The sequence below is a fragment of the Aplysia californica genome, unplaced genomic scaffold (genome assembly GCF_000002075.1).
Source record: "Aplysia californica isolate F4 #8 unplaced genomic scaffold, AplCal3.0 scaffold00259, whole genome shotgun sequence".
Classification (NCBI taxonomy): domain Eukaryota; kingdom Metazoa; phylum Mollusca; class Gastropoda; order Aplysiida; family Aplysiidae; genus Aplysia; species Aplysia californica.
In genome coordinates, this window is record NW_004797529.1 from 398,214 (window position 1) to 425,773 (window position 27,560).

The window sequence follows — 27,560 nt, forward strand, 5'->3', positions numbered from 1 at the left end:
ACACACACACACACACACACACACACACACACGCACGCGCGCGCGTGCGCGCGCTGACACTTACACACGAACACACCCTCTGACACACAAATGTTTGTGGTGTCAGCTAATGGATATGTGTCATACTACACACCACATAATGAACGTTTGATTGGCAGATTGACAGGTAACTACAATGCGGTGGGTTCTCTTTGACTCTGTTCTGGGATATTCTTTGCCTTTTTTTGTTGCAGAGTGACATAAACTGCAGCGCTGAAAGCTCTGTTGGTCTGTGCTCTTTCCCCGACCTTATTTAAAAAATAAGAGATTATAAAAACCCAACCCATGTCCACTTTCACCAACACGTATTCTCTCTCTCTCTCTCTCTCTCTCTCTCTCTCTCTCTCTCTCTCTCTCTCTCTCTCTCTCTCTCTCTCTCTCTCTTTGCCTCTCCCTCCCTCCCCATCTCTCTAGCTGTCTGTCTGTCTCTCTTACGCCCCCTCCCACCCGAAAAAAACCCCGCACCCACAAAAAGCGAAGAAAAGCTCAAGCCTCATTTTCTGCATATTCTTCTCCTCACGCCTTTGTCACTTCCCTGCGCTTTTTTTCTATGGAGAGATAAGATTACCGTGTTCTTGAGAACATAATCCCCTCAGGGTACTCATTAGCTGAGATCTACTTGAAAAAAGTTGAATAGCCGAGGAAATAATGGGGTCTGGCCAGCTCTAGGTAGTGGAAGAGGCTTAGGATGGGAGGGATAACTGAAGGGTAGTGGACAAGGGAGTCAGTTTAGTTTAGTAGAAGTTTTACAGCGCTCGCAACTGCATAAGGTCATATGAGCGCCAGAAGATTAGAGGTGTTACAAGAGAGTAACGAACATAACAAAGAAGAAGGGGAGATAAGGACGATAGATGTTTGATAGGAAAGAAAAGCAAACCACACCAGAGCACCCGCCAACCACCCACAGTGGACACGGGAGCTTAGACGTATGAACAGAGTGGTCACTGGCTAAATGTTAATGTTATTGGTTGTAAATGGTTTTAAGTCCTTTTCGACAAAGTTTAGATCGTTTAGCGGGTGGCTTATTTCGACCTTGTCTGTCTTGGCCAACTCGGGCTGTTTGGGATACACCCCAGTAGAAAGGCAGGGACATTTGATAAAACATCGTTCCCATTTGGGAATTGAACTTTGTCTTTTGCATGTAACGCAAAGAAACTGCACTACACCACTGAAGTTGATGAACCCTTTGTGTTTTGATGACATTCGGTGATGACGACTGATATAACGATATTTGAACTTCATTTAGGATAGGCAGTCACTCTGGTGGTTCCAGAATTCAATTTCCCCACTTTATTATGTTCTGCCTGCTTTCAGTCCACCAACCTGTATACAAGCAAATACATGTAAAGAGTGCTCTGAAGGATGCTCTGGTATGGTTTGGTTCCTTTTTTCCTATCAAACATCTATCGTCCTTTTCTCCCCTCCTTTTTTTTGTGTTTGTGACTCTCTTGTAACACCTCTGATCTTTGGCACTTATATGACTTTATTGTGTTGCAAGTGTCGTAAAACACTTACTAAAACTACAAACCAAAACTCTAACCCAGTGTTTCTCTGCCTGTTACAGCTGATCCGTCCCGAGGAGATGACCAACCCCAAGGTGGACGACCTGTCCATGATGACCTACCTGTCTCAGTTCCCCAACGCCAAGCTCAAGCCCGGCGCCCCCGTCAGGCCCAGGCTGAACCCTTCCCGTGTGCGAGCCTACGGACCAGGTCTGGAGGCCACTGGTAACCAGGTGGGAGCACCTGCCCGCTTCACTGTGGAGACCTTCAGCGCTGGCAAGGGATCCGTGGAGGTCATCATTCTGAACCCCAAGGGACAGAAGGAGCCGGTCAGTTCTTTGAAGACAAAAATGAAAACAATTATTTTGTCTGTGTACTTCAGTCTGTTTCTGTATGACTATGTTTCTTCCCTGTTGTTTCATCATTGCCTCTCTCACCCTGCGCCATGGTATAGGCCACAAACAAACACTTTCCACCTTTCTCTGTCCTGGGCTAGCCTCTTGATGTTATTCCATGTCTTCGCACTTTTCTGTCATCGATTTCTGTGATTCTTCTCCGGGTTCCTCATGGTCTTCCCCTTGATCTTTTACCCTGTGGATTTCCCTGTTGTTTACACATCCATGTAAAAATTTGTTGAATAGCTTTTTTTGAGTTAATGTTTTTAATGAATAGCAACTCTCTTTTTACTAGTAAATTTGTAGGGGTCATAATTATAACTCTTTTTGAATGAGTTTATGAAAAGATGTGCATGAGACTGCTGTATTCCAAAAAATATTTTCTTTGTAGTACTCATACACATCCCAAGATTTTCTAGCTAAAATTCGAATTTCTTTATTCATCTCGCACGGGGAAATTTATCTAAGTTGTTTGTAATGGCAGAGGAGTCGCAAAGTTCATGTGCAGTGACTCACAACAAGAAAGGACATGAATTGTGGGTGGTTGGCGGGTGCTCTGGTGTGGTTTGCTTCTTCTGTCCTATCAAACATCTATTGTCCTTATCTCCCCTTCTTGTTTTTTATGTTTATTACTCTTTTGTAACACCTCTAATCTTCTGGCGCTCATATGACCTTATAGAGAGCGCTGTAAAACCTCTACTAAAACTAACTGAATGGACATGAATAATTATTATGTGCTGAAGCAACCCCACTTCATAAATATTCTCCCTCTTTCTTTCTCTTTTGTGTTCAGTGTGAGGTGAACTTCAACAATGACCGCAACATGACCTACTCCTGCGTGTACGTGCCCAGCATGGAGGGAGCCTACAGGGTGAGTACGCCATTTGTGTGAAAAGGGAGAGTGAAAACAAATTTTTTTTTTAGATGTCAAGAAACTGATCACACCAATGTGACTACAAAACCTTCGATTAGATAAGATAAATGAAAATAACATTTTTATTGATTTCCACAAAGAAACATTTGATGAGACATGGTGAATACATACACGCATACTCAAATGTCAACTCACGCACTCACACACACACACACACACACACACACACACACACACACACACACACACACACACACACACACACACACACACACACACACACACACACACACACACACACACACACACACACACACACACACACTTATATACACACACTTATATACACACATGAATAGTCATTGGAAGGTGTCCAGTTCAACAGGGAATGTATTCTATTTGTCTGTCAGGTGATCGTGAAGTTCAGCAACAAGGAGATTCCCAAGTCTCCCTACACCGTACAAGTGGAGGGTGCTGCTGGCGACCCCACAAAGGTCACCGCTGCTGGACCCGGTCTGGAGAAGACTGGTGTTGTTGCTGGCAAGAAGACTTACTTCGAAGTCTACACACAAAGTAAGTTAGTTGAATATATTTACTTTCACTCTGTACCAATAGGTGTCGCGGGGGAGGGAGGGGGGGGGGGGGGCAAACATCTGTCAGATGCAAGTCGAAGGGTTTAGAGGAAGGTCAAGTCGTAGGCTCCGGGAGTTTCCTTTTTTTTACAGAGTCAATCCAGCGATGCCTTGGTCTTCCTCAGAATGATTATTCAATGTTTTGAAGAACATCATAATAAAGAAAAGGATGAAATTTTTTGGAGTCTCATCCTGTGGCTAGTCCATATAAGTAAGGAGGTAAGTGTGTTGAAGTGAGGGGATGGGGGTCTGTGGACAGATCTTGGGGGAGTGTGGAATGTCGGACGCTGTGTCCTTGGGAAAGACACTTTACACGAATTTCCCACTTGGCTTGGTCCTTTCGGAGATGAGCGTTAAACTCGCAGGTCTTGCCTCTTAAATAAATAACCTGTGGATGTTTTTATACAGATGGTTGTCTTAGACAGATGGTCGTTAGAGCAGGCTCCACTGTATTTCGAAATGAACAGATATTCCTGGTGTTTCTTACTTTCAATGTCTCCGTCTGCCCCTCCACAGGTGCTGGCAAAGGCACCATTGATGTGGCTATTCTTGACCCTCACGGTCACAAGGACAAGATCCGTGCAGCCATCAGCCCTGTGGTGGGCAAAGAAGGCACCTACCTGGTGGAGTACACTCCCATCGAGCCCGGACTTCACTCGGTCAACGTCTTCTTCAGCGGAACCCAGATCCCACACAGCCCATTCGGAGTCAATGTGGCACCTGGTAAGAGTTGAATGATAGATCCATCTTCTCTGCAGCTTTTTTTGAAAACAGGTTTTCTGTTGTCAAGTATTGTGGATGCCAGCTTACAGATTTGTTCTAGACTGCTTTCAGACAGTTTGAAGCTGTTTTAAATGGGTTTGAAAAAAAAATAATGGGCAAGGCTCATTTATGCCATAAACATTTTCATTTTTCTATTAAACATTTTAAGATATAAATATGTGCAAGGGAAAGGGTTCTATGCAGATTTTTTGGGGACATTTGTAGGTGTTGTAAAGGGTTTTGTTCTAAAATGAAAGCTGTTAGCATCCATGATCTTTGACACATGGTTGAGGTTTTGAGGCTGGAAGTTCTTTATTGATTGTGTAATTCTGCTTTTCTGGCTTCTTCTCTTATAGCTTTTTTGTTTTGTTTTTCTCCAAGCACAAATTATTTGTAAAAAGCACCAACAGCAATGTTCGTTTTTCTTTCCTTGCCTGAGACACAGAATACCTTCTGGAGTTCTTTTAAAAAAAATCTGTTCTGGTGACAGCAGATCAACTTTGTTTTGATGGGCATACAGTTCAATTAACAGCCTGACAGTTACTGGCTTCGTAATATTCATTTTTTTTATTGGTTTATTTTTGTAGTGACATACTAAGTTATCATTTTGTGTCAGTGTCCTTTTCAGAACCATGTTTATTCTTTAAAGGCCTTCACCATATAAAAAAGAAAGATTATGGACAATTTAAACCACATCCTCACTGCCCTCCTTTTGTCTTACTCCTTTCCTATAGCACATTTTTCTCCACGTGCTTTTTTGTCTCTCCCAGACTCTCTGTCGGTCTGTTCATATCTTTTCTCCTCCCTCTTTCCAGTAGCCTCGGGTGGCATTGTAAAAGGATAATGAATTGAAATCAATCCCTCCTCCCTCCCCTTTTCTCTGTCTCTCTCTCTCTCTCTCTCTGTCTCTCTCTCCCTCTCTCTCTCTCTCTCTCTCTCTCTCTCTCTCTCTCTCGCTCTCTCTCTCTCTTTCTCTCTCTCTTTCTAGCTAGCAACGGCACAATGGTTTCAAAGTAGCATGCATTAGCAAGTTGAATCTTTTCTAGGTACTTTGGCCTTTCACTGTCTATCGTGACCTAAGTAGAATAGTTGAAAATCATTTTGAACCTTCTTTTGCCCATTCATTTCCTGTAAATCACTAGACCCTTTGTCTTTAGAAATTACCCATAGTGAGAGATAGTATTAGTATCTTCCATACCATAACATGTTTCTAATACCATTCTTGCAACTATGTTCAAGGTGCATACAGCTAACCATTATTAGTTTTAGACTTTAGATTTTATGTTTAGTTTTCTTTTGCACTGTGTTTTGCACAGGGTTTGGTTGGGTTTTTTGTTTTAGATAGTAAAATAGTACAAGCTAAACATATTAGTTATTGTATGTAATGATGATTATGTGGATAGACCAGTGACTTACAACTTTAGTCATTACTGATATGCATCATCATATGTCATGTAACCTTTTTGTTTTCCATCATCTCCATTTTGCTCAGCCAAGAGTAAGTAGACTGGAGGATTTCCCATTGAAATCATGTTGATTTTTAACCCCGTCACGATCACTTGCATCTCTGAGCATGATAACAGTTGATCGTGTGTTGATGTGACCATTGTAATAATATGTGATGCTGAAAGTCATTGGTGGCTTATAAAGTGTGTTCACTGATTGACTGCGTTCAGTCTTACATCGTCATCGTTCAGTCACCGGAATCTCTGTTGTAGTAGTACAGCTGAAGTTAAAGCTGCTTGTATCGTTCATATTTTATCTGCTTTCTTCTTTTGATACAACAGTAAAATTTGAGTCTTTGAGGCAGTAGTAATTAGTGTGAACGAGGCTGGAAAGTGTGTGTGTGTGTGTATTTACATGCGAGTTTGGGGTGGATGATGGTTTTCCAGTATTACATGGAGTTTGTTATAAAGATGCATGCGGCTAAGCACGTACCGATAGCTTGTTCAGTGCAAGATAATCAGAGAAAAGAAGATTGAAATGGTAAAAGTATTGTTGAGTTTTGGTTGTACAATGCATCAAGACTATAAACGTTTGTCCCACAAAAAGAACAAAGAAAGTATGTTACTCACCAAACAGCCACTAGGGATACTGTTATTTGTCTGCACTAAACAAGAACATCACCCTTTTTTTATAAACTAGGTCTGTTTTGTGCTGTGGAGTATATATAATATGTGGTCCACATAAGCAATCGTCTGAAATGAACTGACGTGAATGTTAAGTTCATAGATCCACAAATGTGCAGATTTCTTTGATCAGTTACTTTGTTTCTGGATCTTTTAGAGGGGTGAGGTGGCAGAGAAAGGACTATTGATGAAAAAGATGTTTCTTTTTGTGTGTATGGAGCCAACAATAACAAAGCTGTGCTTTTTTAACTCTATTCAAAAGCATGATTGTCAAAATTTTTATTAAGTATGCATGTTCACTGAATTGATGGAAGTGCGAGCTCAGCTGTTGGTATCAAGTGTTTAGAAGTCAGATGGATATTAAGGACTTTGACATCCTTAAATGAGCCTCTAACTTGTTACATGGACAGTAAAGCTCTCTGTATTTAATGGTCAGATTTAACTTATTTGTCTTGACACCTTAGATGTATTTGAGACAACTGTCTTTGTAAATCACAGAGTTTTTTAAATTATTAATTGTAACAGCACTGACACTTTTATGGCAATGAGGAAGTGTTCAAGTCAAGCATATGGTTAAGAAGAAGTACAATGTGGAAGCTACTTGATTAGAATTTTTGATGTGCACTTTAATAATAGCAGCTTTGTTGACCTAACTCAAACCGCTGCTCTGATCATGGAGGAGTCCTGGTTTTAAAAAAGAATGTTTTAGGGTTAAATGAATTTCCACAGAACCAGTCTTTTCATTATTAGAATAAGGGGTTTGAAATGAAATCCAGGCCTTAAAAGGTTTCTGCGTCCGTGCAGCTTTTTTGTGGGCACTCAGACAAGACATCAATATTTCAGTAGAGATGTGTTTTTTTTTGTTAAAAAAAAAAAGAAAGTATTTTGTAAGTAGTTCATGGGTTTCTCCTAGGAGTCTAAAAGCATGCTTAAAGTTCTGTGCTCCTTATTTTGATTGGCAGATTCTGTTAGTCTCTGTGTGTGTGTTTGTGTGTGTGTGCATCAAGTGAATAGAAACCATGCTGAATACTATACTAAGCCTTACTGTAAAGTAGATTGATGTGTTGTTAACTGTTGACCAAAATCTTTGCATTTTTAAAATATTTACGAAGTGTCCATTTTCGTTCAATTTTCAGATGATGGTAACAAAAAAACGTTTTTTTTTCTTCTTCAAAAATCTCTTTTCAGTTTTAATTGTTTATTTTGTGTTGCTTCTCCTTCATAATTTTCCTCTAATATACCATCAGTACTGTGAATGGTCCCTTCCTTTCACTGTTCTTTCTATTTCTTTTTGTTTCCTTGAAAATTGTTCTCCGTTATTGCTTTCATGGACAATCTTTGATTATATAAGACTTATTGTCGTTTTCAAATAATATTGTCATCAATTTCTGTCAATGGCACAGTTTGACAACCTCAGATTTTGATAGAGCCTTTAGCTATAGCTTTATCTTTTCTTCTTGGAAATTGTAGAAATTCTTAGAGAATAATGTGGCTGTAAAGTAAAAGAGACAAATTCTTTAAAGGGAAAAGAATCAATGTATTCCAACTACTCTATTAATTTGCATCTTGCTTTGGTTTTTTAAAAATCGCTTGTCCATTGCCTGCCTTATGTCCTTCCCTCTTATCCCATTCCCCTCATGTCTCCACTTTTACCTCTCTTAGTATTATCTCCTTCAATGTTCATTATTTTATCCTTTTTCTTTGTTTCTCTCTATCTACTCTTCTCTGACAACTGTATAACTGTCTGTCTGTGCCTGCATGTTCATCTCTCTCTTCATCTGTCTGTCTGTCTGTCTGTCTGTCTGTCTGTCTGTCTGTCTGTCTGTCTGTCTGTCTGTCACTAACATCAGTTCATCTCATCAATTTTTCGTTTGCCCAAAATGTTTTTATCCTTCACTTCCGTCCTTCCTGTACCCTCAAAATCGGCTTTAAAACAAAAGTAAATGCTGGCTCATAACAGTAATCCTTCTTCAATGACCTACTTGTTCTTTCTAAACTGCTGTTTGTCTTTTTTTCCTTTGATAATAATCATGGTTGTGAGACAGTTGATAATACTGTGCTGTCTTGTACAAAGCAGCTGTACTGAAGGCCTTTAGATTTCTCACAGGATGAGTCTGTGGGACCAGAAACATAATTTCTTATTAACTCATATAACTTTGATCGGAGAACCTTTTTAAAAAAAAATATTTTTGCCATCACACTCATAATATCATCATTATGAGAATGAGAGGAACTGGTCTGAATTTTGACCTCTAACTTTCTAAAACCATTCATGCTTCAGGGTACATGAAACTTATTATGTTTGACTATTTTGTCATTTGGGCAAGAGGATTAACAAGATTCCTCATGCTGCAGGATATTTTAACTTACCATCTGAATTTCCTCCCTTTTTTCCCTCTCAAAATAACCCATGACTGTCTCTACTTTTTGTACTGTGAAGTTGCAATTTTTCTTTTCTGTTAAAGTTAACTTTTGTTTCTGAATGTGACTTTTCTATTTCTCTTTTTTCAATGTTTGTTAAGGTACAAAATATAAGAATGATTTTTTAGAAGGTGGTAATGAATTTTCTACACCTTTGTTGTTAACTAAATTTTAATTGTAGAATACTCAAAGTACTGAGGGTGGTTATTGATATTTCTTTTAACTTATTTAACTAGCTCTATTCAATAATGAAAAATAATGTTCCAGTCAGCATATAGTTTCCTGTTCTTAGGTAGTAAAAAACAGGGGAGGTGGGTAGCTTTTCAGAAGGTTTTTATGGGATTAAGGGGAAAGGTTCTGATGTTTTTGCTTGAATAATTATTTGAGGTTCTTTCTTTCTGCTACAGCCTCCAATGCCAAGGCGTGCTATGCAACTGGCCGTGGCATTCAGCCCAGAGGTGTGCGGGTTAAGGACAAGGCTGTGTTCTACGTCCACACCAAGGGAGCTGGTGAAGGAGCTGTGGGAGTGCAGATCTTTGGACCAGGTCAGCTTTGATTTCCAGGCCAAATTCTTCCAGTTTTATACGTATATAACTTGAGCAGCTTTGCGCGCCTCCCCCCCCCCCCCATCTTTCTTAGTGTCCATTATGTGAGGCTTTTTTGACAAAATTGGATCATTTTCTGGAAGAAGTTAGTTTAGATAATATGGATGGAAAAGAAATCAAATAACATGGTGCTGAAAAAAGCTAGAGTGGGCTGCTCAATAATAAAAACAATTTGGAAGGCGGAAGGCCTTGAACATCTTGCTCTCACTAAAAAAGTAGACGGGAAAATAGGCAGAGATGGACCAAGAACGACTTTGGGGAACTTGAGCAGACAGATGGAAGAAAAGGAGCAGGATAACGAAGGATTTTTTTTTAGAGTATCCGAGCAGAGAATTGAGAGGTGTAACAACAGCTTTGTCGTCTTTTCCCAGTTACTCCTTTTTCCTTGGTTCTGTTACCCCTGCTTCCCCCTTAGTATGAAGAAAAATATTATGGTCTTTTTAGTTATTACTTCTTCATTGAACTGTTGAACAATATGTTAGTCATATTTTACAGTGAAAACGGCTGTCTTATACTCATTACTCATACTTTAGATTATATTCTTTATCGTTTAGTTTCCATTGTTTATGGAATTTAGGTTCTTTTTTTTTTATAAAGTTGCCGTGTTTCAGCTGTTTTAATCTCCTCATTACCCCATCTTGTTTTCTTCTCATGAAATGCATAGAATATTTTCTTCCTCTAACTGCTTTTGTGAACATTTGATTTTTTTCAGGTGGCATTGAGGAGAAATGCTCTGTGAAACCCGTGCAAGGAGAAGAGGGCGTCTACGAGTGTGTGTACACCCCCTCCAAGCCTGGCAACTACATCATCAACGTCACCTTCGCTGACCAGCACATCAGCAAATCTCCTTTCAAGGTCAGCTTATCATCAGCATTGTTTGATTAAGTAATGGAGGTTTTCCTCCTGTCAGTGATGACAGATTCATAAACTGCACTTTGGGATTGTATTAGTGAGATATTTGAAATTCATTCATACTGAAGCTAAGAATGGGCTTATGGTTTCATGGTTTTTAAGAAAAATTTGTGATTTATGTTGTTGAATGATTTCATAATCTTTGATTTGTCTCTATACTATGGCTGTTCAGAATGACTTTAGACTTTTTCTTCACAATTTATTTTTTTGAGACAGTTCAATTTTTTTTAAAGAATTGCTGGTTATAGTTTTTCTTTTACCAATTTTTTTTCAGGCACTGATAGATTTTATTGTTTCTAGTATGTGAATGAGAGGTAACTTTTGATGACTTTCTCCTTGCAGGTCGAGGTTGGTCCTTTCTGGAACACCAAGATCAGAGCCTATGGACCCGGTCTCGAGGGAGGCGTTGTCAAACAGCCAGCTGTCTTCACCGTTGAGACCAACGGGGAAGTCGGTGCTCTGGGTATGAACTTAGATACTGAGCTCTTTAGCTTAAAGTATTCCTTTTGTTTTGTAGAGTCTACAGTTGTTTTTTTATATGATACGTTTGCCGTTGGTGAATGAGAAATGAGGGTAAAATAACATACAAAATAGAAGCTTTGCCAAAAGCTATGCAGTACTGATACAGAAAGGAAAATACCATTGTTACAAAGGGAACTGAGGTTTTATCCATGGCTACTGCAATGTATGATTTCTTTGATCATGTAGTGACCAAAGCTATTTTTGTCTGTGTTGAATACATTTCTTCAGAAATTATTGGAAAGATAGTTTGATGACAACAATAAAGCCGCTAAAACGTTTCAATGTTGTGCAGAATAACGATTCTTGCATTTTTTTCTTATGCAGCCACTGCCAGTTTGGTATGGCCATTATTTTTATTTTATTTCCGAGCATAAGAATCCCTCATCTTGGGACTGAAAAAGATTACACGATAACTTTGCATAGTAATATCACGATCGCACACATAGTGTTACATGTGAAGAAATGAGAACAGGATCCTTTTAATGTATAGAAAATGCAAGCTCAACGCATTCCCTTTACACACAAATGTATACAAATGCTGTTTATTATTATTAATTATTTCTTTGTTTCTAGGCTTCTCCATTGAGGGTCCATCCCAAGCCAAGATTGACTGCAAGGACAACGGTGATGGGTCTGCTGATGTGACCTACTACCCCACCGTGCCCGGAGAGTACGCCGTCCACGTTCTGTGCAACGACCAGGACATCCCTGACTCTCCTTACATGGCCAACATTATCCCCGAGCAACCTTTTGATGCTGGACGCGTAAGTTGACTCTAGTTTTTAAGGGGTGTTAAAATTTTAATCACTGAAGTGTGTTGATAAAAGTGTAAAAGTCATATTGTCTGTATTTTGTGTCTTATGGAGGTTTTATTTTTCTTATCTTAATAATCTTGGAATGTTTCTGAGTGTTCTTGGGTCTGCTGAGATACCGTAATAATAATTGTGCGGTGCATAGAGCATGCTTTAAAGGGTGGATGCGCTCTTTTAGGTATTTAAATGTAATTATTATTACTTTTTGTAGCATCTTTAGTAATTGAGGTCCGAGGTTTTTATGAGTTGTGATAAACTATACAAAATAGTATGTCTAATGTATTGTTTCACACCCAATCTACAACTTTGGACAATAAGTTCAATTTGTCACCCTGCAGAATCTTCAACTGTCAATCGTATGTTCTGTCCTATTTGATAGGCACAATGTTAATCAAGTCAGTCTTTGATAAAGAAATTCTTCTTCTTTCTTATCAAACATCGATCATTCGGCACTTATATGGCCTTATTGTCTTGCAAGTGCCGTAAAACTCTTACTAAAAAAAAAATCTATCATCCTTATCTACCCTTCTCTTTTATGTTTATTACTCCCTTGCAACACCTCTAATCTTCTGGCGCTCATATGACCTAATGCAGTTGTGAGCGCCGCAAAACCTCTACTAAAACCAAACTAAAAGAAATGATTGTCCTCCAACTCCAGGTGGTTGCCAAGGGCCCTGGCCTGGAGAAGACTGGCGTGGTGGCCAACAAGTGGGCCGAGTTCACCGTGGACACCAAACTGGCTGGCAAGCCCGCTCCCCTCAACATCAGCTGTATGGATGTTGACTACAAGCCTGTGGATGTGCAGGTTAGTTTGTTGCTTAACCCTTCTAGCCCCATTCGGGGATATTTTCAGCAGCGCTTGTGCCTCCCATCTTCCCAAGAGCGCATATTCTCAGTTTCAGGGGGTACCGATTTTGCTCATTTTTCTAAATTAACTAACCTGATTAAACTTTAATTTTCGTAATGTTTGTTCATTTATCTTTAAACATTATTGTGCGTTATTATCAAAAACTTATTACAAAGATACTACATCACTTTTTTTTAGAATGCATGCCTCTTTTTCTGAAATACTGCGGTATTGGCTGGGACTGGGGTTAGAGAGTGCACAAAAATGGCTGGGGCTGGAAGGGTTAACAGCCACAGCACCAGATGTGTTTCACTTCACCACGTCTTTGTTCTTTCTGCTTGAACTATGATGAAAATTTGTCCTCAAATGATACTGCTGTCGAGTTGTAGACCTCAGAATCAAATGTCAAATATGGAAAGCGGTAAAATAATGCTGATGACAAGTAATTATTTTACCTATTTGGATTTTTAAATATTTGTTACATTTATAGTCTGTGACTCATCTGACATAATACAACGTAATATTCATGACTTGTGCATTGATTTTTAGTCATACTGTGGTCAGCTTTGTCTTGCTTAAAAAAAACCCCTGCTCAACAAAATTATTTGTGAATCTGGGGTATTTACCCATATATTTATTCTCTTTGATTTTGGATTATTTTCAGGTGAAGGACAACGGCAATGGCACTTATTCCTGCCGCTACATGCCAACAAAGAACGTCAAGCACACCGTGACCATCACGTATGGTGGTGTCATGATCCCCAAGGCTCCATTCAGAGTGAGTGCTAGAACAATTAGAATGGATATTGAGAGCTGTTGTTCACTTGCGAGTCTAGCTATTATCCCACTATTACTATTGTCTGTAAAAATGAATATCTTTCAGATCAAATTAAATGGCAGAAGAAATTCGAAGGTATTTTAACATTACACATGGTGTCTGATACCACTTTGTGTCGGATTTTATGACAGTCAGTACCATTAACGTTTCTTTTTGGAATAGAGTAGACATATGTATAAATCTACACTTAACATTTTTTAAATAGAATCTTGACTGATAGTGGACGATGCAGTTATTTACTTTTTCAAGAATGGTAATGAATTCTTTTTCTCCATCCTGCTTCTGCTTCTAATGTGTCAAAATGACTGTATAAGTTCTTTCAAGCAAAACATGACCTGAAGTTAGAAATATATATTTTAAGTGTATATACAAACCTTGTTATGGATAGTTTGTATTCGGATTGATAACCACAACAACAACAACAACAACATGAATGTGTTGTAGCTGCTGACCCCAGCCATGAAAAATTGAACCTTACGTCCCTGTATATCCTATCATGCTTTTTCCAGGACTGCCTTGTGTACTGCAGGTTCACCCTATTTTCTCATCCTTTTACTGTTGCCTGTTCATGTTTGTCCTTGCCATCCATCTTTTGATGTTGATCCTTTCGACCTTTTTGAGAATCTCAGTTTGCATGTCAGTGTACAGTGTTCAAGATCTGTGTTTAAGGCATGAAAAGATTTGGATTATGGAAGAGATGTGTTTGGACTGCTGGTCGGGACTGGACAACAGTACATTCGAAATTGTCCCAGACGGTCACCCATTGTTCAGGAAAAACATGGTGTTTCATAGACCGGTGAACGTCTTGGACAGTTTCATTATGATGGAAAAAATGTATGGAAAGAAAGGGGTGGTCTTAGACTGGAGGCCGTTAGAGCAGGTTCAACTATTTCTTATGTTTTTAATATTTAGCAGTGCATGATGTTAACTGTTCATGAATGTTATTGTTCTCTTAGATTTTTTGTGTGCAGAAATTGTCATATGAATCAAAAACTATATGAAGATGGGGTGTGATTTAATTGTTCAGTTCTGAAGTATTGAAGTTGGATTTGAAAACACACCAGACATTTTTTAAATTACTTTTTCTTTTTAAAAAAAAAGAAGGGTTTGGCAAAAAAAAGTTCACAGGGTGTGAGGGGTTTGCTAGAAACACCTTAGAATTGAGTTTGTTCGAATTATAACCTCCTAAAGTCAAGGGTTTACTTTACAAAGCTAACTTACAATATGTTGGGGGGGGGGGGGGGGTGGGTGGGTGTCAGCCAAGGAACTAAATTGTTTTGGAAACCGAGATTGTTATACCTGTCCAAGATGACCACCCATTGTCGATGAGAAAAATGCTCATCTTCCATTGGTGGTTCTCCAGGACGGTGTCATTTTAATGTAGAAAAAACACAGGGGTGGGGGGGGGGGGGGGGGGGAGTGGTTGTTTGGTCAGGTGATTGACTTTGACAGATGGAACATGTGATTGGCTTTGGATAGATAGATCAGGTTCAACTGCTCTTTTCTTTTGGATTGGAGCTGGTACAAACATAATTCTATTTCTCTTCCATGCTGTTGCTTGCTTGTAGTCTTCTCAATCAATGAAAGAATTTCTGAGACGCGATGTATTTGATCACATCTCAATGTCTATGGTTCAGGTGTACGTGTCGGAGCCCAGCAACCCATCCAAGGTCAAGGTGTTTGGACCAGGTGTGGAGAAGGGTGTGAAGACCTTCACCCCGACCTACTTTGTTGTTGACTGCAAAGAAGCTGGACCAGGTACTTGCGAACTGTAGACTAATAATAATGATAATAATAATAATAATAATAAAAATAGCAATAATAATAATACTATTAATAGTAATAATAATAAGCATGATGATATTAATCATAATGATTATAATTATAATAAAGATATTTTCTATACACCCACTCCCTGGTGGCTCTAGGTGCTTCACAATCAAATAACATTTTTATATCTTACACAATGGGACATTTCATGTAGAACAATACTTTCAAATACATATGCACCCGTAATGTACCAAGTTATGACAAAAGAACACATAGACAAAAAAGACAATCGCTTAGCCTCTCACACTACTTTGATGTATTTTTAAGGCTTTTTTTCAGCATTGTTCAATAGATGTTAAGTCTAGTTGACGAAATAAAGCCAAATGAAGGAAGAAGGAAAAGGATAAAAATATTTATTTTCTTAGTAATATATTATGTTTTCTTTTATAGTTTTCTTAATGAGTTCAAAGTATTAATTTCTCCCAAACAATAATTTTTGTATTCTGTTCCATGTCATCCTTTAAGTGTTTGAGCTTGTCTGATTTTCTTACATGCTAGTATTTGAGAATTCTTTATACTTTTCTGATGTTTCTCATTTCATTGTTGTTTCTGTCTCTGCTCAGGTGATGTGGCCGTGGGTCTCACTGATGAGCGTGGCGTCGACGTCCCTGTCAAGACGACGGACAACCAGGACGGTACTTTCACCGTGGAGTACGAACCCAAGTCCCCTGGACAGTACACTGTGCTGGTCTACTTCGCCAACAAAGAAGTGCCCCAGAGCCCTATCAAGGTCAAGGTCGAGCCCAACATCGATGTCAGCAAGATCAAGGTCGTTGGTCTGGAGCCAAGTAAGTTTTTATTCTGTGGGCTGCTTGCGTATGTAATTACCACATTATTTTTTGTCATATACCAGTTTTCACAATTTGGAAGGGGTTTCGTAGAGTTACTTGCTTTGGAGTACTCTACATTATTCTTTCTCTTTCCGTGTCTTAATTTCCCTCCATTTACGTGGAACCACTTTATTTGAATCTAATTTTTATGATTATCTGTAAGCTCCATTAATCTGTAATCACAGACATTTTCATGCCTTCTCACTGTTATCTTCACCACTGTTTCTATGATGAACTGAACATAGTTTGTCAAACACAATGAATGTTTAGAACAACGTCACAATTACCTCATGTTATTGTGAATCCACTTATAGCCATGCCCATCGGTGTGCCACGTGAGATTGGCATTATCTCCAAGGGACTTCCCAAGGCTGAGACCAAGGTCAAAGTGGTCTCGCCCACCAACCAGGTCCTGGAGGTGCCCACCACACCCACTGGTGACGGAGCCAAGGCGACCTTTGCCCTCGTGGAGCCCGGACCCCACCAAGTGGAAATTTCGTACGGTGGCGCCCCCGTGCCGCAGTCTCCATTCCAGGTGGAGGCTGTGCAAGGACCACCAAGGGTCAAGGCTTACGGGCCTGGACTTACTGGCGGAGAAGCTCTCCAGCCGGCTGTTTTCACCATTGACACCCGCGAAGAGACGAACCCAGGAGGTTTGGGACTCTCCGTGGAAGGTCCTTCTGAGTCTCAGATCCAGTGCGTGGACAACAAAGACGGAACCTGCCAGGTCACCTACGTACCCCCCGTGGCGGGAGCGTACAACGTCAATGTCACGTACGGAGAACGCCCTATCCCTGGCTCCCCCTTCAAGGCTCAGATTCAGCCCGGAAAACCTGGTATCGATGTCAGCGGAATCGTTGCTTATGGACCTGGACTCAACCCAGCTGGTAAACAACCCTGCCCTGCTGCATGATGGAGTTTGCCTATTTGAAATTGCATCTTGAAATGTGATCTACATCTGGTTGATTGAGTAAAGGATGAGATCAGTTGAATTGCTGCAACCAAAATCAAAATGCTTCTTGAATTGTGCCATACATTACTTTGCAGAAAGTGCGAGAGAAGTCTGAATTAATGCAACTCAAATGAGAATGTATCTGAATACCTCACCTAGCATTGAACACAAAATGGATTGTATCAATTTAAATTGTTTCAGCAAACAGTTTGCTTGCTCTTTTTATGCAGAACGCTTGGACAATGTTTACCTAAACGGGTGTTTATTTTGATTCCCCTCCCCCAGCTTTTATTGACAGAAAGATTCTCGTACTCAGAATTACTCGCAACATTTTTGTTTGCTCTTTCTATACTGACCAGCCATCAAACAAGCATGGAGCTAATCCAGGAAATTGCATCTTGAATTTTGTTCACAATGATGACGAAAAAAGAATGGATTCTCAGCCAAAATTTTTTGCTGCTGTGTTGTTCAGTCTTTCTAAAAATGTGCATGGAGCAAGCCAAAATGAAAATGCTTGGTGAATTTTCTCATATCAAGTGTTATGAGGGAAAAAAATAAAACCCTTGAGAAATTATCTGTTGTGTGTTGTTTCTAACGTGTCAACTCCAACCATTTTACTTTACTGCTGAGAACAAAATAAGATTTTTAAAGTTGTGTGCTCTTGCATGAAGTTTACAGTATATATATATACAAGGGACTCTAGCAACAACTACGACAGCCACTCTCAAATCTCAGTATATAAGACTCAAAAGATGTTGCATGGAATAAACTGTTCAAGCCTTTATTAATAAAACAGTTTAGGACTTTTGCAAGTTAAACTCTCTTTCCTACTTCTCAAATATTTTTGGAGCTTTTGTACTTAATTGCCTGCTGCTGTTTTTGCTGCTGTCACACTGTCAGGATTCACCACTAAGAAGGGGTGGAAGAAACTTGCACTGATTTGAAAGATACTTGCCCTTTGCGCATGTGTAAAAAAATTGTGTTACAAGAAAGCGGAAAATTTGTTTGAAACAAAGAGCTCTTCAGCTTGACTCTTTCAGTGAGAAGTGAATTCATATTCCTGCCTGTGTTTGGACTTTTTCTGATCTTGGTGTCGACAACCTGCATGACTGAACATTTCATTTTTTTTACATTTTTGATATATTTCAGTGAGTTGCATGTCATCAGTGACTGACTGCTCCTTTAAATCTCCTTTCAATGTATTTGTTTTCCCATTTGAACTCATCTTTAGAACCCATTTGGAGTCTAAATCCAATTTAGAAAATCAAACTGCATGTTACTACATGTTTGACTTTTACCCTTATTTCGTCCTAAAATTTTAGCCTTTGAATTGTCCCACTTTTGTTATTAATTCTTATACTCACCCCTTATTTTATATAATAATATGTTACTTTAATTACTTTCTGCTCATGACTGTAGTTCTTAGGATGAATGATTTTCTATTGAATCTCATTTGTTTCATCAATAGCCATGGTAACAAGTTGCCCTCTTTGTCCTTTTATATTTTTTTGGGGTATGCATGCTCTCACAGCCCATTTAGTGGGATTTTTTCTGTTCAATACATACTTTCCATGTAATGTGGGTATCAAAAATGGTCTTATTTGTTCAAAGTATTTATTGAATTAGATCCAACCTTTATTTTTTGGGGCGAGAAGGAGGGGGGAGGTGGGGGGGTTACTCTTTTATCTTTTGTGCTCGTCTTTTTCTTAGCTGTTTGAGGATGTATATATTCATGTGCCACGACTGAGTGTGTTTGTCTGTGCGTCTGCCAGGAGTGTTCATGGACTGCCCCAACGAGTTCACGGTTGATGCCAAGTCTGTGTCACCAACTGCCCAGGGCAAGGTGAAGGCTATCATCACCAGCCCCAGTGGTCAGAGAACTGACACTCTGGTCAAGAACAACGGAGACGGCACCTACAACGTGCTCTACACTCCCTTCGAACAAGGTGGGGACTACAGATTTTCATGTAGATGGATTTCTAAAAGAAAACTTTTAAAATATGTTTTTGATATTTTTTTAAAAGGTTTTCATTAACTTTTTGATATTAGTCTTTTTGTTCTCTACATTTTGCAATTTCAAGAAATGAATCCAAGAGCGAGGACTACTTAATTGTTCACTTATATGGTACTGCTTGTGTTAGGGTTGATTTGATTTGCTGAAGCATAGATAGAAATACATTCTGGCCAATCTTTCACAGAAATGAAAACTGGTTTGTAATCTTTGATTAAAATAGTCAATTTTGCCTAATCTTTAATCAGAAATTAAAATTTGTCTAATGTTTGATGTTCTTCACATTCCGGGCACAGGTCCCCAGCAGATCGAAGTGACCTACGAGGACCTGCCCATCCCTCAGTCTCCTCTCACCGTCAACGCCATCCCCGGAAGCGATGCCAGCAGAGTCAAGGCCTACGGACCAGGTTTGTAGCAGAATTTTGCTCAGAGTTAAGGGCAGCTAGCCTCTAATGAATTGAGATTAGCAATATTGAATTAAGGCCCCTGTCCTTTACCTATTGATTTGTTACCTCATATATATGTACTTGTAGCTGGTTTTACCCATAATGTTGAAAGGTAATTTGCACAGTAGTAAGTTTGAATGGAAGGTGGTTGGGGGGGGGGGGGGGGGGAGTGTAGAAATGTAATTTCATATTTGAAAACTGCATTTCAATAATTCATTATGACAAAATATGTAAAGTAGTATTCCCCTCATCTGTTGTACTTCCAGGTGATGCTCAATGGCCAACATGAGGAGTCCACGCTAAAAACGGGCATAGTCACAAATTGGAAATTGTGAAAGTGTCAATTTTTAAAGTTTTTGGACTCGTAACTTCATATTTGTTTGATGGGTAGTTTATTATGTTTGTAGACTGGGAAATCTTGAGGACAATAATCAACCAACAGTTGAACAGAAATACAGTTATGAGTCAGCAAGCGTTCATAATTGATACCCTCACGATTTTCAGTTTGTGACTATTCCCATTTTCCCCGTGGACTATTCATATGTCTTTCGGCTGGACAAAATAATTCCCTGTAAAGTAGTTTTAAAATGTTAGTTTGGCACAGACTTATACTTTTCCTTTGGCTTTCCTTTTAAAAATACATTGATTTATATTTGTACAAGTGACCTGTCATGGATAGATGGTCGTTGCATCAGGTCCGACTATATTTTTACAGTGAATTTAGAATTGTATTCTTTGTGAGTGAATTCTCATTTCGCCTTTGAATTCTCATTTTGCCTTGCGACATGCCATCTATATAAATGGTTTCTCTCCCCTTGCAGGACTGGAGGGTGGTCTCACTGACGAGCCCGCTGTGTTCACCGTGGACATGAAGGGCGCCGGCAAGGGAGGCCTGGGTCTGGGTATCGAGGGCCCCGTTGAGACGCCCATGCAGTGCCAGGATAACCATGATGGTACCTGCCAGGTGGTCTACCAACCCACCAAGCCTGGCCCGTATGACGTGTCTGTCAAGTTCAATGAACAGCATATCCCAGGTGGGGGCTCCTCATTGTTGTATAGTATGACATAACATAGGAATAACATCCCCTTTGTGAGTTTATTAAAGACTTACATGCTGGTTTTGCGAACAAGTAGGGAAATCATGGTTTCTGAAATTGTCCGTATTTTGCCCGACTCCTTCATAAAAGGTGTATTAAACAATGAGATCAGTAAATTTTGTGTCTCTGTGTGCGTGTTTCCACAGGGTCCAAACAGTTAAAGATTTTTTTTCCAGAAACAATAGACACTTCTGTTAAGAGTTCATCCAAGTGGACTCAGAGCTTTGAAAAATTTCTAAACTACACAAGTTCAAGAATGAGGGCAGTTTACTCTTTCTCCTCAGCTGTGGACATGGCTGATACAGAAAAACCCAATCTTGATATGACAAGCTGAAAAACAAGTTCCGTTGCAAGGGCCTCTGTTTTGAGGCTAAAGAATTTATTTTCAGAGTTGTCTACTGTAAGGTCCCGCACTTAGTTATGAACACAGTTTTAGAAGACTTATTCATGTATGTCGTCCGGATCTTTGTTCTTTATTCCTCTTGTTTATGCACATTGTTTTAAATGAAATTATAATACGTCTTTCAGGAAGCCCCTTCCGTGTTGGCATTAAGAACCCTGTGAACCCTGCCAAGGTCAAGTGCTACGGCCCTGGTCTGGACAGCCGCGAGGTCAAGGCTGGCATGCCAGCGACCTTCACCGTTGACACCACTGAGGCTGGTGAAGCTCCTCTTGAGGTCACTTTCACCGACAGCACAGGTAGGGGAATATTGCTTGTTTGTTTGTTTTAAGGGCATACGAGGTTACGAAAACAATTCTAAGGGCAAATATTGATTTTAAAATATTTTGTTACGTCTTGAAAATCAGATAATTATTCTTTAAAAAGATGTTACATACATAGTTTTGTCCTATTTTGTAGTGTCTACGTGGAAAGTTTCAACTCATTCAGTTAGAGAACAGAAGAACTGAAGGCAAAGAACCAACACTACGAAAGAAAAAAAAAGTCCAAAATGGCCTCCTGTTTTGGCCATTTTTTCTTCTCAAAACAAACCTATTTTGTGTATGTGTGTGTGGGGGGGGGGGGGGGGGGGGGGGGGGCATAAATCATCTGTTTAGCCCCCAAACGTAGAACTTTCAGCACCCTAATTCCGAACCCAAAAGAATTATTTGTGAACTTGTTTTATCTTTTTTTTTACCACTGCATGCCGTTAAACAGTGCCATGTGAAAGTGCTCTACCATGATAGCCAACCCTTGTTTTGACCCAACTGCTCCGTGAATATGTCGTCTGTAAAGGAAAGACAGATATTTACGAGAATGTTATATCAGTAAATCATAATATGTGATAGAGGTTTTTTTACATACTATGTTTCATTTTGTGTCAGGCGCCAAGCGCCCCGCCCAGGTGACCCCTGTGGAGGACGGCATCTTCAATGCCACCTACGTCCCCACCGCTGAGGGTCCCTGCCAGGTGGAGGTGAAGTACGCCAACCAGCAGGTCCCCAACAGGTGAGAGACAAATGAACAGCTGCTTGCACTGTATGCTTCCTTACTGGAAGTTGAGAATGTTCCTGAGTGTTCTAACCCCCACCAGGGCAGTGCTACTGACTGAAGTGTCTTTAGGCTATTTACTTTTATGATTTAAAGGCTTTTATCATTCCAGTATAACATGATATTACTCTTTAGAGGACGAAACAATTAAGTGGTGACATTGTGTGCCGTCTTAATGGTAATTATTATCAAAGGACATGTCCTATTGGTATTCTGGCTGAAAATTCCTCGTAATAAGTACACTGTTTTCTGTATTCCTTATGATTTTAATATATATATATATATATATATATATATATTTATTCTGTTCTTGTGCTTCCCACAGCCCGTTCAACATCAATGCCCAGCCTGGTGTGGATGCCAGCAAGGTGAAGGTGACTGGCCCCGGGATCAGCAGCACCACCCCTGCCAGTCTCCCCGCCGCCTTCCACGTGGACACCCGCGAGGCTGGAGAGGCACCACTTGATGTCTTCGTCAAGGTAACTTTTAGCTACCTGCAGAATTACTTAACTGATTCAGCCCGCAGATACTTTTGACTTCCGACGCAAATAATTTGTTACCGCTTCGTGACCTCACAGGTGGTCTCACAAAAAGTTAATAAAGAAATATCTAAATTTTATAAAACCCTATGTGTGGCACATAGAAATGTTCAGAATAAAAAATATTATTCAATGACACCAGAAAAAAGGGTTGAAATGTAAGCGGTCAGGAAAAAAGACGAGAAGAAAGTGACGCAAAGAAAGGTAGCAAGAGATAAGAGCCCCTCTGAGTGGCTCTGTGTCAAAACACAGGAGATAATCAGCAGCTGTGAGCGGCGCTGTGGGCTGAATCAGTTAACACTTTGCTGTCACATCTCGCCGATCGGCGATGTTTACTGCCCAGTTTCTTTGGATTTTCCTCACAATGCCTTTGCCTTTGATGGCAATGGTTTTTACTATATGAGCCTTGAGATGGCAAAGTGTTAACCGGATTATAAGGTCAGTTGATGCAGTTCATTTTGCTGAGACTAGTGAAGGTACTAAGTAAGTTTCCTCCTTTGACAGATCAATAAAGCTTATCTAATATTATCTGTCTTTGTTTTTATTTAATTTTCATCCTATGTACAGTATCACCTCGTATCTTCTGTTATCTTTTCTTGTCTAGACTAAATTTTTTTCGTAGTTAGAATAGTCTCACTTCCTGTGTCATTCTTTGCGTGTCCCCCCCAGCGCCCTGATGACACCTACATCCGCCCCTTCATCCAAGACAACACGGACGGCACCTACGATGTTGTGTACACCCCAGAGGACTTGGGTGTCTATGATGTGGCCGTGCAGTACGGAAGCCAGGATGTGCCGGGATCTCCTTACAATGTCAAGGCCACACCTACCGGAGACGCCAGCAAGTGCAAGATTCTTGGTAAGCTGGTCAGACATGCATACATGCTTTGTTCAAGGTTTTCACTGAATTGCTTGTGTCACTTATGATTTGTCTGTTCTTCCTTGAATCTCAAGTTTTCAGTATTTGAACACACAGGTTGAACATACAGGATGTGAATACTTTTCATTTCTTTTTACTTCGTTGAAGCTGTTTCAAATTCTTCACAAGCACATAAATGAAATGTTAAATTTTTAATGAAGAGGAAATCAGTGCAAAACTGGAATTTTTTTAAGGTAGCAATGCCAATCGGGCTTTCCCGCGAGGCGAAAATTTGGTCCCCGTTTACGGGCGATTTTGCGGACCCGGCCGAAGCGTAGGTGACTAACTTTGTCAACCTCGGTCTGCTCTATTTCCGAACCAATCCGAATGAAACTCGGCTACCAATCAGAAAATAGGGCAAACTAATGATATGTGGACGTTGAAGTTCGTACACATAAATTAACCTATACTTTTGGTGTCGGGAACACTTTCGTATCGTGTACACCGAAAACTATAAGGAGTTTGAATTTCAACGCCCAGATGGTAATAGATCTATCTATCCTCTATAGTGTGCTCAAATTTGAGAGTTCTGTGTCAAGTAGTTGTTTAGACCCGATCGTAAATCTACGACTACCCCCCTATCCAAAGCGGCTTCGCATGGAGACCGGCCATTTTCCCCTCACTCCCGTGGCAAATGTCTGTGACCTACAAATCCCCGCATGACTATTCCGGGCCCGTTCATTGGTCACTTGAAATAGGGCAATGGCGGGCGCGCGCATCCGGTTGTGTTTCTCTCTATTCCCCTGTAACATCGCAAGGGGGTATTCCGAGGCGAGGTTATCTCGTCTCGGGGTGTTCGCGTCTCAACGGGAAAAAAGAATTTTTAATTGTACGGCATGCTAGATTGAATTAACTTATCTTTTACGGTTGGCATGGTCTAAAGTCATCATAAAAAGCTTTGCAATTATTTAGTCACGCTGCCGACATATATTCTTAAAGATCCCATGTTGTGATACGATGCTATAAATAAAATGGACTCATCCCGACACCCCTTTTTCGCAAAATCGTAATATGTACACCACAATTTTAATTATAACAAAATAACTACGAAATTGGTAATAAATCTGACTGCAGAAATGATTTCTACACTCAAAAACACATCGGGTAGCCAAGTTTCTCTCGAACATTTGGATTAGTTACCGAGATATCGTCGATTTTCTTACAGAATCTGCTACTGCGTGGTCCACTTTTGAGGAGTATTTTCCTATATGTGGGTCATCCATATTTTGCCGACCTTTACAACCCCATAACTTTTTTATTTATGAACCGATTCTCAAAATTCAAGAAGCATAATTATCAGAATTGAAAATTCTTTCTTAGGTACCAAAAAAAAGGGGGCAAAAGTGAAAATTTAAATTTTCATTGGCATTGCTATTTAAGGGGCATGAAAGACCTACATTTTCAGTATTGAATTTTATTAGATTGCCAATAGTTGTCTACCCTTACTAGATTAAGTGCTCAGCCACACAGGAACATAACTACGCAGGTTTGTTCTTTTATCATACTTATCTCCCTTGTTCAAGTTGTGCGATTATAACTCGCATCACTACTCACACTGTCTAGTTGTCTAAAGTTCACTTAAACTATTTCTTTGAATGGTTGAAGAATTTCTTTCAGAGATACACCTTCAGATAGGACCTTTGACTTCCTAACTTTGTAATTATTTGCTCAGTATTTTTTAAATGAATTTTAGTAAAGGTTTTCTTTTTTATAAAATCTTTTTTTTTTTTAATGTAGATGTTTTTGTACCCAATTTGACGCAATTTAGATCAAAAGTTTTGAAAGATGTTTGATAAGGTAATATTTTCACACTTTTTGTCTGACTTTGGTTTGTATATAGGATTATTTGAAAAAACAGATTGTTCTGTATCTTAATAATTTTTGTGGGTGGTTGGCGGGTGCTCTGGTGTGGTTTGCTCCTTATTTCCCATAAAAAAATATATCGTCTTTATCTCCTCTCCTTTTTTGTGTTTGTTACTCTCTTGTAACACCTCTAATCTTCGGCACTTTTATGACCTTATTGTGTTGCAAGTGCCATAAAACTCTTACTAAAACTAACGAATAGATTTTTTTTTCATGTATAATTTTTTCCCCCCACAGCTGGAGATGACCGCACAATCCCTGTAAACAAAGAGACAGTGATCACTGTGGATGCGGCCCAGGCTGGTGTCGGAAAGGTCACCTGTCGCATCAGGTCACCCAACGGCAGCGACATTGACATCGACATCATTGAGCAGGGAGATGGCACCTTCTCCATCTCCTTCACCCCGCAGTTCGCCGGCCCCTACACCATCGAGATCAAGTTTGGCGGAGAGCTCATCCCCAACGGCAGTTACACCGTGCAGGTAGGTGTCTTGTGTCTGGGCTGTGTGTCATGTGTCGGAACTGTGTGTCGTGTGTCGGAACTGTGTGTCATGTGTCAGAACTGTGTGTCATGTACTGCTCAGCATCTCGGAGCTACTGTGTCGTGGTTGTGCGTGACAGTGCTTCTTGTGAATCATTCATTCATAGGTGAGTAGTGAAGTTGCTTTTGGAAAGAACGAAATCAATTTGAAATCTTTCCTGAACAAGGTTAGAGTTGGGTGGAGGGGAGGTCTGAATGGTTCTAAATGAATCTTGGAAACAGGTGAAGGGGGGGGCCGAATGAATCTAAGATTTAAACTTTCTGAAGAGGGAAATATAGTTTAATTTGGTAGACAAAAACTCATAAATGAATGCAATTGATTTCAGTTAAGAAGCACTGGTATGTTGTCAGTGTCTGTCTGTTGTGTGTGATGGGTTGAGTGTGTGGGGGAGGGGGCGATGCAACTGTTCCTTTTTTGGGGGTCTTCTCTTTTAGCACATGAGTTAAAACCACTGACTCTGTACCTTCTTTATTGACAAGTTGACTTTGGTGCGTGGAGAAGAAATTCTTGGGTCCAATTTTTGTCTGAGGAAGTTAATTTTAATGACTATCTCTATCACTGTGCTGGGATGTTGTATCCCATTGAGCTCAGGGTTTTCTTGACGTACAGGTCAGGGCAGCCAGCCTCCTTTTTAAAATAAATTGTTTGAAGGGGTGTAAAATAATTAGAGTCATGCCCAGAAATTACAGTGTTTGAGGTTGTATGAGGGAGAACGGATCTTGTGTTTACTATACTCTAAAGGAACAGTAGAGAAGTTTTGTCACAGTGAGTTTTATTAGGAGAGTGATTATATGTTTGTGTGTGTGTGTGTGTGTGTGTGTGTGTGTTTTTGTAGTTGGGTGGTGTGTGGTGCACTGTACCTCTCTCAAGTCCACTGAAGACAATTGAGCAAGCCATTTAACTAGCAGTGTAAGAGGAACCAAATATATCATTGTGACAGTCGTGCTGGTCATGTAACCCTTACGTTTGCAGCGCGTCAGTTCAACTGGCTCAGGGCATGGCTTGGTTGGTTGCAGTCTTAACAAGAAAACTACAAGAATCCATTTTATCTATCATCTGACTGTAAGCTTAATGCTTGGATTATTCATTTCAACTCAATTTGGTGTTTTATTAAGCGTTTTACAGCACTTGCAGCAGTTAGGTCATATATAAGTGCCAAAGATTAGAGGTGTTACAAGAGTGTAACAAATACAAAAAAAAGAAGAAGGAGCAAACCGCACCAGAGCACCCACTGACCATCCACTGTTTGATCGGTGAATTTTGTTGGTAGCTTTGAAAAGTTAAAGGTCTTGTACTATTGTCTTTGGTGGATTTCTGTGTGTTGTGTCTGTTTCTGTGTCTATTATTCTCTGTCGATGCATTTCATCATCTGTACTGCCAGAGTTTCTCTTTTCTCTGAGTGGTGAAGATTGTGTGTGGACTGAGCTGTTGTGTGTCACCAGTTTGCCAATGTTCATGCACTTTTCAGCGTTATTCTTTTTACCCATAATTTTCCATTTCACTTACTTGCTTGTTCATCTATGACATGACGGCGTCCTTTTTTTACGTACATTGATACAAATACTTACGGGGGGTGGGGGGGGGCTGTTTTATTTTGTTTTTGTGTATTGTAGTAGTTTAATAATTGGCGCAGCAGAGCGTTAAGCCTCGGCACTTTCGAGCACCTGATCCTTAAACCATTGACGGGTGAAAGCGCTCTCTCAGCGAGTCCACACTTACACACACACACACTCACACACACACACACACACA

General features: G+C 39.9%; 1 protein-coding gene across 1 annotated transcript in view; it reads left to right on the plus strand.

The window, feature by feature from the left end:
* LOC101845933 (filamin-A-like) overlaps positions 1-27,560 on the plus strand; it is a gene marked incomplete at its 5' end in the record, with an annotated part of 101,164 nt that overhangs the window by 12,697 nt on the left and 60,907 nt on the right. Inside the window, 21 exon segments of the mRNA XM_013083870.2 lie at positions 1,604-1,870; positions 2,730-2,807; positions 3,221-3,383; positions 3,959-4,165; positions 9,162-9,299; positions 10,072-10,214; positions 10,614-10,734; positions 11,367-11,557; positions 12,264-12,410; positions 13,117-13,230; positions 14,928-15,048; positions 15,684-15,908; positions 16,265-16,837; positions 18,675-18,848; positions 19,210-19,320; positions 20,181-20,393; positions 20,985-21,155; positions 21,780-21,903; positions 22,271-22,424; positions 23,154-23,343; positions 25,504-25,748. Coding sequence (XP_012939324.2) covers positions 1,604-1,870; positions 2,730-2,807; positions 3,221-3,383; positions 3,959-4,165; positions 9,162-9,299; positions 10,072-10,214; positions 10,614-10,734; positions 11,367-11,557; positions 12,264-12,410; positions 13,117-13,230; positions 14,928-15,048; positions 15,684-15,908; positions 16,265-16,837; positions 18,675-18,848; positions 19,210-19,320; positions 20,181-20,393; positions 20,985-21,155; positions 21,780-21,903; positions 22,271-22,424; positions 23,154-23,343; positions 25,504-25,748 — 3,870 coding nt within the window.